This window comes from Tympanuchus pallidicinctus, unplaced genomic scaffold, assembly GCF_026119805.1.
Source record: "Tympanuchus pallidicinctus isolate F22 unplaced genomic scaffold, pur_lepc_1.0 scaffold3, whole genome shotgun sequence".
NCBI classification, from domain to species: domain Eukaryota; kingdom Metazoa; phylum Chordata; class Aves; order Galliformes; family Phasianidae; genus Tympanuchus; species Tympanuchus pallidicinctus.
This window is the reverse complement of record NW_026294747.1, coordinates 76,277,164-76,290,748: the sequence shown is the minus strand read 5'-3', so window position 1 is coordinate 76,290,748 and position 13,585 is coordinate 76,277,164. Positions and strand designations below refer to the sequence as shown.

The 13,585-nt window shown below is 45.8% G+C and overlaps 1 protein-coding gene across 2 annotated transcripts in view; it reads right to left on the bottom strand.

The window, feature by feature from the left end:
* PIP4K2A (phosphatidylinositol-5-phosphate 4-kinase type 2 alpha) overlaps window positions 1-13,045 on the bottom strand; it is a 99,974-nt gene extending 86,929 nt beyond the window's left edge. The window contains exon 1 of one of the 2 annotated variants that reach the window (XM_052693252.1): window positions 12,809-13,045. In XM_052693252.1, the coding sequence (XP_052549212.1) occupies window positions 12,809-12,949 (141 nt within the window). In that variant the 5' untranslated portion in view covers window positions 12,950-13,045. The remainder of the gene's footprint in view (window positions 1-12,808) is intronic. The other variant, XM_052693251.1, reaches the window with a different exon arrangement.
* Between the last annotated feature and the right edge of the window lie 540 nt (window positions 13,046-13,585).

Below are 13,585 nucleotides of genomic sequence, written 5' to 3'. Positions count from 1 at the left end.
GCTAGAACATTTGCACAGAGCAGATGCACCACAACTCATGCACAGCCTGAAATCTGCTGGTGAAAGCATGCTAGCACCTAAGTACTGCCAAGTATCAGGCTTGACGTATGGAAGCCTAACAGAGTAAGAAGTGAAAATGCTCACTGTCAGACCAATTCATTGTCAGAAGAATTCTAAACTCAGACTTTGCCATAGAACACAGTACTACAGCGTTCACTCTGCTCTGCTCCACTCTGGCTGCAGCTCCAGGGCTGCCCAAGTCTGTGCAAGCACCATCCTGCATCCTATGATCCCAGGAAAGGCAAGAACAAAAAACTAAAGGTCAAACCAGCATTTTTACCAGATTAGTTTCTGGTCTTTTGGCAAGCTGAATTGATTTACTGGATGATCAGACAAACACTAGAGCCAGCATGAACTAAGCAGGAGGCACCAGGCCTCCTGTTATTAGAAACAGATGCAGCTGGGAAAGGCTCAACTGGAGGCATTTATCCCTTTACCTTCCATCATAGGTAGTGCTGTGAGTGGCACTGACTGACATGTCTTGGTGGAAAGCCCACCTAAGAAAAGACCAGCTGCAAAAGCAGCTCACTAGCAGAGCAGTCACTTGAATTTAAGGTACATCTGTTGGAGTGGCAGATCAGAGTCTTACGCCAGCCTCAACAAACATAACTTAGTGCACTGGACAGCAGTAGGTGCAGAAGCAAAGTTTTCAGTAAGCTGATAAACTATTAAATGTACCACAAAGCACATGGCAGCGTGTGGTCACCACACAGAAAAATGCATGTCATTTCAAGAAGAGATTTTTGCTCATGTAAATATTACACCTGCTTGCTTGAGACAACTATAGAATAGTACTACTGTGAGAGTTTGCAAGCGTATAGAGTGTAAGTGAAGTTAAAATTGGGAAGAATGAGGCTGAAGGGATACCATCCAAATCAAGCATCTGCTAACCTGGTGAGGGGAGCAGACTCGCTTCCAGCTGTTATCACACCCCCCAGGATTGCCCTGCTATGACTTCTGCACCACCAGATTCCATCAGAAAACAACTACTTGCTTTCCTAGAAATATCTCCTCCTCCCCAACGAGCTTTCCCTGCTGAACTGGTAAGTTAAACAGTTTGATCAGGGGCATGATACTAAGGACAATGAAAAAAATGAAAGAAAAAAACCTGAGCTACTGCTGCTGGAAGGGGACAGAAGTGAAGCAACACATCACAGCTGTATTAAAGTTACCCTCTCCAGAACTGCTTATTCACACTCAGATTCCCACAGCACATGGAGATGCAAAAAAGCTACCAGTGTGTCTGGCAAATTGTTACTTAGCATAAGCAACACTCGTCACTTGCAGGAAAGATTTCCTCCAGTAGTCACAGACCCAACAGAGCCACAGCCACAGAAGTAGAAAGCAATGCACATTCAAAACTAGAAGAGCTGCCATAAGCATGGAGAGAAGGGTACCGTATCATTTCTGTAAGGAAGACCTTCCACAGCCCAATATAATGCCAGGAAGGAGGCTCATACCAGAGAAATAAATGAAAAAAGTGGCATCTTCTAAGTTGTGGACAAAGATTCAGGAAAGCAGACTGAGGTTTCTGTACTACTGCTGCAAAAGCCACAGCACTAAATGCCGCAATCTAAGATGGATTAAGTTTAACACATTGACTGTTAGGTTCAGCAACAACTCCAGTGTCAGTCTCTATCACTGGTACAAACAGAAGCGTTTCCAAGATCCAGAACAGTTACTATGGATTTGGACCATCTGCAGTCCGGTTTAAAAATAACACAGCCTGCACACCTCCATTTCCTCTCCATTTCTGTTTGGTTAACATTTGCAGCTAGGAAAAACCCTCAGCAGAAAGGAGTAACACAGCCGGACTCGCAGCATGTTCTCCTGCCCACTAATTGCTACCACCAGTACTTAGAAAGGCCACGAGGAGAATTTAGTCATTTTGGAAGTTATTTTAAACTAAACCAACTTGCATCACGTCTCACATCTCTGTTCCCTCCCTGCTCCACACAATGTTAATTTCCAGGGACTGGAGCCATGCCTCATAGCCCCCATCTCAGGCAGACATCACAAAGCACATAGCACCGCAGCTTCACATTCGTACTGTGCTTCCTGAACTTGAGCTCTCCTTGGAGGGAGAAAAAAGCAAGATAATAGACATTTGAAATAGTTCATTAGTAAATGATTTTATTCCACAACTCTAAATCACCATGCAAAGTTATCAACATTAATTAAATGCCTTCTGTTTAATAGCACAGGAATTAAATGACAAGGAAAAAGCCACTGGTTTATATTAACACAAAATATTTTATATTTCCAATCAAGAAATGCAACTACTCCCTGGAAGTGTTCAAGGCCAGGCTGGATGTGGCTCTGAGCAGCCTGATCTAGTGTGGGTAACCCTGCTGGGTTGGAACTAGATGATCTCTGAGGTCCTTTTCAACCCAGGCCATTCAATGATTCTATGATATTCTGCAGCCACTGTCTGGATAGTTATAGATGATTAAAGAGATTAAAGTGTATTGTCATTAGTTGTTAGCTTAACTCAGAATTGAAGCAAGTCCTGCACTATTTTTTTGTTGCTCCCAAACTTCTGATGGGAATTACCCAAGAACTCCAAAATTTGAGATATCCACATAAGCATCACTATCTGATATGTCACCTTGTAAACATTTAAGAGTGGATTTCACTACCCGTATCTTGAGCCAGCGTGACCAGCCCAAGCAGATACCTACCTTGGACTGTTTGACCATATACCAACTGCTAGCCATGCAGTGTGCCCAGAGGCAGCTGGCTACATGGCAGATCTCACTTTCCCATTAACATTACTCCAGCAAATATATGCAAATACACAGGACTAAGACCTCAGGAAGCACTTGACAAAGCAGTAGATTAATCAGACAGAAAATGAGCTACTCTGTCCTGGAGGGTACAGTAAAATTCAACAATGCCAATCTTTTGACTAGTCTGTTTCTAAAAAAGAAAACAGAAAATTGCAAGCTGCCATCAGTTATGCAGCAGCAGTGCTATGACTCACAGCACACTATGTATTTTACAGTCAAAGAGTCTAATAGCTGAGCATTTTCATTCCTGGTTTGTCAGACTTGTTGGAAAAAAAATAACCTCCAAAGCCTCAGTGGAAAAGCTATTGCAATGGTAAAACCCTCCAAGCCACAGCCAATGTGGCTGCACACTTCTGTCTGCTCCACCTCAAGCTCCAGGCTGATACATCTGAAAGCTTTGCCATTACTGGCAGATCTCTGAGAGACATGCATGTTTTTAAAAAGATGAAGGTGGTTGGCACAAGTTGTAGCTATATACTGTATGACACAACTGCATCAACAGCAGGATTATTCCACTTCTAAATGTTTACCTTCTCATCACTGTGCAAGATAAGAGTCTCAGTATTATTTCTTCTTACACAATCTGCCAGATTAACAGTGCTGTTCTCAGGATGCTAAGGTTCTTGAGGAATCTTTACAACAGCACACACAAAGTGCTTACTTGAACAGCAAAGTCCTTGAGTTGCCAAGACTAAAACATATTTCAGAGAAATGGAAGTGAAAATGGAAGGTAATACGCAACTTAAATGAAAAGCTTATTTCAGGGTTCACTTCCGTAGTCTATCAACTGCGGGGGGAAGATGCAAAACATAACTGGCAGAAACACAACAAACCAATTCTCAGACAAACTTGTCAGCTAGGAAGGTAACGGTAAATAACGTGAAGCATGAAGCTACATGCTCTGTCTCACTTCTCTCTTATTTCTTCCACCAACCTGAAGATGTAGGTATTAAATCTCTTCCAAGTGACACATGCCAGCTAGCATCAGTACTTGAATTAAGTAAAAGAAAAGCAGGGCAATCTTTGCACTTTCAAATCCTGTCTAGACATGTGGCTCTATAATTTCCAATCTTGAGAACTATGCAATCAAATCTATATTCTTCCTTTAAAGAGCCCAGGCTTTTTTAAAAAATTATTTAGACAGTGCTTACCATGGAAATATTAATTAGAAATGAATTAGCTTAGTCTCCCAAGTTAACTCTTCCCAAAGACCATGACCTGCAAGTTCAACAAGTAAACACAGAAGATCCATGTTCCTTTTTATATTAAAAACATCCCAACAGCTTCCAAGGAGAAACATGCAATATACCTTCTCTGAAAGAATGAGCAAGTACAAAGAATATTCTGAGAAGTAATTGGTTTGCTTTTCAAGAGAAGATGACCACTGCTAACCACAGGTAATACAGTACTTGGGGAAAAAATCCCTGACAAGTGGTACTGGGAGATGTGGTAATGGAAATCTCACCACAAAGATGGTGCAGAACACAGACACAATTCAAGATGCTCCAGGTTTGAATGCTGTTTTGCCTTGCCACAGGCAGGGAACCTAGGTTCAGTGGGAAGAGGGCAGGAGTGTGAGCCAAGAGACATCTGAAGCATATTACATCCCTGCACCAGCACAGCCCTGGGGCACAGCATGCCCTAGTGAAAGAATCAGCCAGAGCCGCCTGCTGCTGTAGGTAGGAAGGAGAAAGCAGCATTGTTGAATCAGCTGAAGACCAAAATAACAGCTGGGGAAACTGCTGCATCAGGAGCTTGCAGCATCTATAAGAATGGGCAAAGACTGCTGAGAACAGGGGTTACAAGACTTTGTCTGTGAGCTGCTGGCATTAACAAGCACCAAGATTCTGGAAATTATTCTCCCCCCAGCCTGTAAAAGACAAGTGGTGAACTCAGAAAGAGTTGCATGCATTTGGTTGCGCTTGCTGTGCACGAGCAGAAGGCTGCCTGGCTCACCGCAGGCCGCAAGTGCAGCATGAGTCAGACTGAAATCTCGCTGTGCTGATGATTCCGCTCAGGCCCAGGAAGAACAACTGTGCCAGAAAATCTCTTCTGCCCTCCTCCACCAACCTGATCTTTGCAACAGGGGAAAAAGCACTGGGTGTGAGAAGCAGCCAGCCCCCGGCCCACATGAGGCACCAGCAGGGCCTGGCGGGGTTTGGCTGCACCTCAGCCTTGAGTCACTCCCTGGGCTTCCATAGCTGGGCTGTGGGGCTGGACACGGGTTTTCCCAGTGAAGTCAGTGTGTTTTAGGCTGCTATCTTTCCCAGAAACACGACCGCATATTTCGAATAGCCAACAGAGAATAGGTTTAGTAAGTACTTCCTCTTGGAGGCCTTACAGTAAAAACCCTTACTTCAAGCGTGAGCTTTTAGATGCTACCACTACTTCTACCAGGCAGCCTCTAATATGTATTTTACAAATGGAGAACTGATTTGCATACCATCTTAAAAATTGAAGTTGTGTATTCATAGGCTTTATAATCGAAGTCTGGAACAGACCATGTGATTTTTTTCACAATTGGAAAAGGCACAGGAAACCCCTGGAAACAGAACAGCATGTGACAAGTACAAACAACAGAGAAGAAACTATGAACAGGATCTGAGTGATGGCTTTTACGATCTGCTAAGGAAAATAATGCTTTCTGAAATAGGAACGATCTATTAAAGAGACGTAAGTTTTAGGACTGATCATCTGAATTGAAGTGTTCATTCTGCTGCTCTCAAAATTACACAGAAGCAAAAAAGAAACCTCATCCATCACCAGCTGTTTACAATAAAGAATTCCTAGGATTGCAACGTCAAAGTCTTTAAAAATATCCCAGTTCTCATTCAAACGCCCTCTCAATTTTTGGTAATTTGCAATTTGATCACCTAGATCTGGTTCTAGATTTAAACCAAAATACAGACATTTAAAAAGACATGACTAGCAACCTTGCTTTTGTTACATAGATTGACTGGTTTTTCAGACACAGCCAACCATAATGTCTGATTCACACACCATGGCAATTGCATCCACGAGCTCCTCTAGGAAGATTTCATCCAGAACCCAACCCATGCTTAGGGCTACACTACAGCAGAATACCATAAAATCCTCTCTAAATGCAGACAGTTCGCATCACTGAGAAAGAAAACCAGTACACAGAACAAACTCAGCCTGTAACTACTGCAACATTTCTGGTACCCAAATAATCTTGGAAGAAGTCTACAATACACTGGGCAATATGATCAAAGCAGAACCAACCACTGCAAAACAGCTGTACGTCTACCTTGCACCATGATGCACTCCCCTAGATGAAGGGCACTGTAGCAGTGCTATTAGTTTTGGTAACAGAGTTATGGAGGCTTGCCACCAAGCTAATCAGATATTGCTCAGTTTCAGCTCAATATAATAAAACCCTTTTTAAGCTGCCTTCTTCAGGCTAGTCTCAGGCTAACCAAGATTGTTCTCTCCTCCACCCAAGAAGAGGGACTGCTATAACCACAGCCTTGATATTGCTCAAGAGAATCTTTAAGATAGGACTCTCATGAAGTATTGCTGAGAAAGTCTTCTGGCCATTATCATTTACATCTAAGAGCAACTTCGAAAACAGCAGTCACTACGAAGCCACTGCAGCTTTTCTAAAGACATCTGTCATCTACCCAGATAGAAATTGAAAGCTTAGATGCCTCAGTGTCTTCCATAAGACCAAGGAAGCTGACAGGTATAACAAATTACTGCATCTCTTACAAAACACATGCCCACACGTGTGCTTAAAAAGGTTAAAATAATTGGAAAGGCTTCCAGAGTGAGGGTTCTCAAGTATTTTGCCTAGACGCAACGGTTCACCTCCAAATGTGAAACTGAACTGCTGACAGGGAAACTGAAGAGCACAAACCAGAGCTAAGAGTCCCTCTGCTTGTCCTAAGCAACTAAGACAGTCTTCACCTTCCACTATTACACAGCATTTGCAGGTGCTCTTTTAAGCTGGGACTGACACTTCAGGATATGGCTTATTCAGCTACAAAACACACCCTAAAATAGAAAAGTGAATAATGTAGTTTTCCCGCCTTAGCGCACTGTCCTAGATGAACTCAATACAGGATCAGCTCAGTGCCAAACAGCAGAAACAAGTCCAGCAACAGTTACAGAGGTTGTGGTTTGATTAACCTTATTGTAGTGTAAATTGGCACTTCCTTACACAGCAACAGCTTTGCACCACCTTTTCTGCTTCACCACAGTCTGTGATGGCACTGCTGTTTGAATGGCTACATGATGAATTCTGAGCATGATGGTACATCTAAGAATTGAATGTATATTTTTGCTGGGCTATTAGTTAGTAGCTGAATAATTACTGATCAGGAAAAGCAGATACGGCTGAGCCTGTCAACCAGGAAAGCTGGAACGGCAAAGACATGATTGATAAGATGCACAAACAGGAACAGCAGGATTGTGAGAGGTGAGCCAGCACATAGCAGGGACAATAAGAGGGGAGCCTGGGAAAAATGGGACTCAGTGAGTTAGTTCAGATAGTAACAGCGTCGTTCTGCAAAACCCAGCCCCACTGGGGAGTTCCACAGGCTTTCCAGTAAGGCAACAAATGGAATTTTTGGTTTGTTTTTAAGTTTTCTCTTAGAATCTAAAAGGATCATGTATATACTCACAGCCATGTTATTAAGGTTGCCTTGGGAACTTAAAATGCTCCCCAAAGAGCTGGATTAGACTAATTACCTTGTCTCAGTACACAAGGTGGTAGTTCACCAAGTGAGATGAAAAATAAGTATTCCAAAAGGTACAGGGCCAGAAGTATTTCCACTGCAAACAATTCAGTTCTGCTCTTTGACGATAGATCCAATGTTTCCTTTTCAGTTTGTGACATCCATCACTACAGCATTCAGCTGCTTCCAACAATTTTCACAACACCATTATTAAGCACTCTCTCTCAGCACAAAACTAATTAACTTATGATCTTCCTACAGAGCCTGGATTCTACAATAAGACAGACGTGCACATAGCAAACCACATTCAAGAAGTTACCATCCCAACAATTCAAAACTAGTCCATTTCACCATGGTTCCAGGATGCAAACCTTGAAAGCTAACAAGATTTCTCATTACCATTCCATAGCAGCTATGTTTTTTTAAACACTGTTGCAGCTCTTTTGCAAAAGATGCACCTCACCAACAGTGAAAAGGAAGGAAGAAAAAGCAGGGCTTTTGTTAGACATCTAAATACCAAGCATTATTCAACGACAACACCGACCTTCCAACAAATCAAGATATCTTTATGCCAACATGACCACAAGCCTGAGAGGCTAGGCAAAATTAAACACAGGGTTAATAATAGGTAGTTCCATCTTATTCCCAAGGTCTGAGATAGCTCCATACTGCACAGATAGCCTATGGAGCTCTGCATCACAAAGAGCACAGAATGAGTGTGCACAGCAGGTACTGCACAACAGGTGAGAGTTACAGTAAACAAAGCTCATCACCCTAAAGTGTAGGAGGTAAATAAGTGTTTACTAGTCTGTAGCCAAAAGGCATAACGCACTGCTTTAATGAACAAGAAGTCCTGAAACAATCCACCACAGAATTTCTTTCAAGTCATCACGATACTCAAATAAGATGACTCAGCTGAGTCAGCAAAACCAATTCACATTGCCTGTTTGCTTTACTGAACATTGTCCAGCCCTCCTCGTTGAGGTTAATGAAACTCAGTTTCAAAACCATGTAGGCAGAAGAACCTCCTCACCTCTGCAGTGCCATATTTTGTAGAGGGAAAGAAACCACAGAGCACAGTTTTGAAACTGCTACAAGATCTCTTTCCATCTCTCTTCCTGTCTCACCCCTAACAGCAGCTATTGCACATTTCCCTTTCAGTAGTTCAGAGGACACCCACACGAAGTATCACTCCCACCTTTATTTCACGCGTAAGACCATTTACTATCTTCAATCCAATCACAATAAATACTTGCAATTTGTATTTTTAGTAGTCTGTCCACACAGATGCAAAAAAAAAAAAAACAACCAATATTAAGTGAACTTCAACAACACAGAGCTTAACACCCAAAAAAGAACCAAGCTCTCAGTAAATAGCTTTTCCTGTTCTACTTCCGTCTATATACAAACATCTGGGCTGAGTGCCCAGATGACTTTTCAAAAATAGTTTTAATTGCTTTATTATCTCCTCGACTGTAATCAATGCTTTTTAATACGTAGTTTCTCATTGCTTCTTAGAAAGTGCCTTCTCCCACATAATCTACCACTACCTCCATTAAACAATTAATAAGAAGGGTTTTTTCCAGCTTGCTGTTAAAAAATCTGGAGTTGACTCTAAGATCAATAACTCAAGCTTCATTACTTTGCCTCGCTCACTTTGAAAACCCGCTATCAGAGCGCATTTGCAGCAGTGATGCTCTGCGTTAATGTAAGCACTAGCCACAGAGCTGACAACATCACCCATGGGCAGCCCTGCCCTTCTGCAGCTCCCAGCCAGTCTGCTGCGCTCACAGCTGATGCCACGAATCAGCCCCACAGTTCCGTATCCTCAGGGTTTAACTACTCTATCATGTAAAAGCATACAAAAAACGTGGAGCCAGAAGTTGCAGTAAGTTCTGCAGATGTATAACCAGTAGTAAACGCTGTGTGGTTTCTTAGCTATGATAAACATAAGCCAATAGTTTTTACTCCAGAGGGCATAACCTATCCTGTAATTATTTTGTATCTCTGTAGAACTACAGGTTTCCTGATGCGATGGCACAGATACTAGGACACAGGAGGTGGAAAGTCACACTTCCATGTCACGCTGGTTTTATTCTCTCCTTGTTCAGCTCTAACAGTAGAGATGTCACACTGGCAAACAGCAGAGCTCCATAGCTTTCACTCCTTTTGTTATGCCCTCATGTTGTTCCACTTTTCTTAAAAAGATCAAGCCAGATTACAGCTGAGAGTGCAACAGTAGCATCAGGCTTTAGGGTGCCTCATGTAAGCAGTTGAAGGCAATTTTGCAGTTGATTATCTGTTGAATTATTCGCCCACATAAAGTATAGTCTTTCTGATGTACTCCTCAAATGCGCTGGGGGAGAAAAAAGGCATTTGATCCATGCATTCTTGTTTCACTTGCTCATTACGCAGCAAGTGCCACTGCGAAGTCAAGCGCTGGCAAATTTTTAGATCAGCTTGTAATCATCCCGAAACAGATGGCGATTACAGATTCTAGGGGCTGAGTTTTAGTGCCCCTTTTTTTTTTTTTTTAAACTTGCACATTCATTATTCTCAAGAACTTCATTAGGTGTTCATTCTCTTCTGTGTTAATCAATAAACAGTCTGAAGGTGAGGCCTCCAATGTCTCACTCTTTACCTCAAAACTAGTTAGCCAAAATCCATTTCTATTATTCTATTTTCCCCATATTTGTGGGTGGTATGTTTTGAAGGAGCTAAGCACAGCTTTCTACAGATTTCCAGCCTTCCTAACCAGCTCCTAATAGAAGCAGACAGCCAACATGAGAGAGCAGACCCACCAATGCTGGGAACAGGACAACCACAACAGGTTGCAGAAAGCAGAGCCCATCTTCCATTTCTGGCATTTCACTTTGTGAAAGTTTCATAACAGCATCTTTCAGCAAACCAAAAAAGTGAATGCCTTGCTCTCCATGTGAGCACATTTTCATGCTTCTTAGGATCTGAGTAACGTTTACATGTTGCGTTCCCTCAGGCGCCTTCTGAAATTATTCCTGAACCTGACTGCAATCTCAAGAAGGATTCTGCCATCTCTATCTCCCTCCTATTCAAAGGCTACCAAAACAATTTCCTCACAGCCTGCTGGGGAGGAGGTGCTGTGTTTAGGAGCCCTGGGTAGCACACCTCCCTGCAGACCTTCACACACTTGCTTTATGCCTTATCACTTTGTGATGCTGATGTGCAACACTTCCCTTTCTAGTCATACTTCCTTCTAGGGGGGATAGGTTAACAGCTCTTGTCACAGTTTCTTTGTATGGCTCTTCTTCACACTTGGATGATATTGGATTTTAAATTGAAAACTTGGCCATCAAGTGTATCAGCATTCTGGCCCTACATTCAAAAAGCCTACAGAAAAAAACTACTTTCCCCTTTTAATCATCACCAAGTGCTTTATACCAGTGTAAGCCACATTCTGCTGAGATGTAGGAGCCACATTTCAGACCCCATCCTTATTCTCGAGCCCTTAAGGCTCAGAGACTATGTCATGAGTCGCTGCACGCAGCTCTGGAAGCAGTCTTAAAGTTTTTCAGATGAGTGCTATGTTCTAAGTTTATTTAATTACTATCGTCATTAACTATAATTTATGCTCATTTCCTAGTCTAACCTTTTCTTCTGTGGGTTTCTGTTTATTTTGTTAAGAAACATAAGCGTGCCTAATTCCTGACCTCAATGAGTGCACATAGGTGCTCTGTGCTTTTCCTGCACAAAGTTCTGACTGGAGCTGCTCCCATCACACCAAGCACTCATTTTCATCTGTCAGCCACTGCTGCACTCAGTGTTACACACCAAAAGGGTGAGCACCTAACCTGGGAGCCAGCAGCACTTCAATGCAGCGTTCCTAGCCAAAGAGATACCTGGATTTGCACACATCAAATTATTTTTGCATGCTCCCTGACTTGGGGGAGGGAGGACGACACGACACAGCTTCCACAGGCTCAAAGCATTACTCATGGTTACACCTTGTTTGCAAGGTGAGGACATCAGAGAGCATCCACAGCACATACTCAATTCTACCACCTTCCTTCATACAAAATCATACATTCCTACATCTCTCCAAGCTTGCCATACCCTTCCAACCCCCCTCACCAACTCCAGGCCTTCTATTTGCCATTTTTAGCACTACACACAAAGGCAAAGTGTGCCTTTATGACATCTTCTAAGTGGATCAGCCGTGCACTCCACAGCAGCACAGGATGGTAGGAATCACACAGCACTGTGCTGGTCCCAATTTGCTTTGTTATTTGGTACAACCCTTGGGAGGGCACAGGACTTCCCTCGGTGAGCACTGCTGTGCCCAGAGCAGACACACAGCAACAGCTGGGGCTGACGCACACAGCACTGCGGGCTCTGCTCCAAGAGCAGCTCTGCCCCATCCAGCAGCATCTCAGCTCGGTGTCACCAGCCTGCTGCCCTCCAAGAGCTCTGCCTAGGAGATATCTCTATAAAATAATCACGTGCATTCAGAAAGGACAAGAGGATCCTGTAGGCCTAATTCCGGCAAGCAGCACCCCGTACATTTCCACAACCAGAGGCTTTAAGCAGCTCTCTCCTTCCCGGCCCGTGCCGCAGGATGCCACCGCTCGCACCGACCCACCGGCAGCGCTGCGCCACCGCCTTCGTGGGGTCACCCGACCGCAGCGACACCCGCGCCCGCACCGCCGAACCGCGCACAAAGAGAGGCGGCGGATTTGGATGGGTAGGAAACAAAGGCAACACCGAGGCGACGCGTCGCCTCTACAAAACCGGCCTCATTTAAAGGACACACTGACAACTACGCGTAGAGCTCCGGCACGGAACGATGCGAGAACACATCTGGAGTCGGCGGCTCCGCAGCGGGGCGGGCGCCGCGCACGAGTTGGGCTCAGGGGCTGCCGGCGCGGCAGAAGGGCTGCGGGAACGCCGGAGCCCGCCGCGCCGATCCGCACCGCCGCAGCGCCGCGCGCCCGTACCGCCGCCCGCGGCCATGTGACGCTCCTCCGGGCGCGGGCGGGCAGGGAGCGGGGGGCAGAGCCGCGCACCGCCCCGCCGGAGCCGGCCGCGGGAGGTCGGGGAACTTCGCCGCGCTATGTACTTCTTCCATCATCGTCGCTTCACAATTTTTGGTGGAGGGGTGAGGTGGGGGGGGGGGGGGAACTGCAGTGCATTTCCGCACCGCCGCCCGGGAGGGGCCGGGGCAGCTCCCGCCACCCGCGGGCACCGCGGCACTGCCACCCCCCGGTCCCGCCCGGCCCCGTCGCTTACCGAGTGGTTCACCCCCCACATGAGGACGCTGAGCAGCGGGTCGCTGGCCCGGAACAACTTCACTTTTTGCGCCACGAAGTGTTTCTTCTTGGTCTTGGTCTTACTCGCCATGACGGAGGCGACGGTGCCGGGGGCCGCCATGGCGCGGCAGCGGGACGGGAGGCGCGACAGGCGCGGCAGGCGCGGGCTCAGCACGGCAGCCCGGAGGGCGGCTCGGCGCGGCGGACGGACTGACTACCGCGGGGCGCCGCGCGCATCCCGGCCTCTGCCGCGCCGAAATGGCCCCGCTCGCGCGCCGCGGCCCCGCCCGCCGCGGGGGAGCCGCCCCCGCCACGCACGGCGGCGCCCCGCCCCTCCGGGCCGGCGCGGGAACGAGCACCGAGTTTCGGTTCTCGGCGCCCCGTTGCGCACGCGCCGCGAGCTCGGGCCTGCGCGGTGCCTTCAGCGCTGCGAGGGGAGCGGCTGCAGGACGCGGCTGCTCGAGCTTACTGCGGTTCCCTGGTTGGAAATGGGTTGCAAATCGTGCCCGTCGCGCTAATCGCTCACATCTCCGCCATAAATGGACGCCTCAGGAAACGACCTGAGACAGGACCGCACACCGTCTCCTGACATAGCCCTAGCCTGCAAGCTAAGCTGTCCTAGCTGACAGAAAGCAAATTCTCCTTGAAAATAGCACTCTCCGGCAGACTCTGTGCAGCAGTTTAACAGTTTAGTGAAGTCCATACACCCCACAAGCTGCATTTGCCAGCTGTACCCAAAGCAAAAATTTTGAAGCGT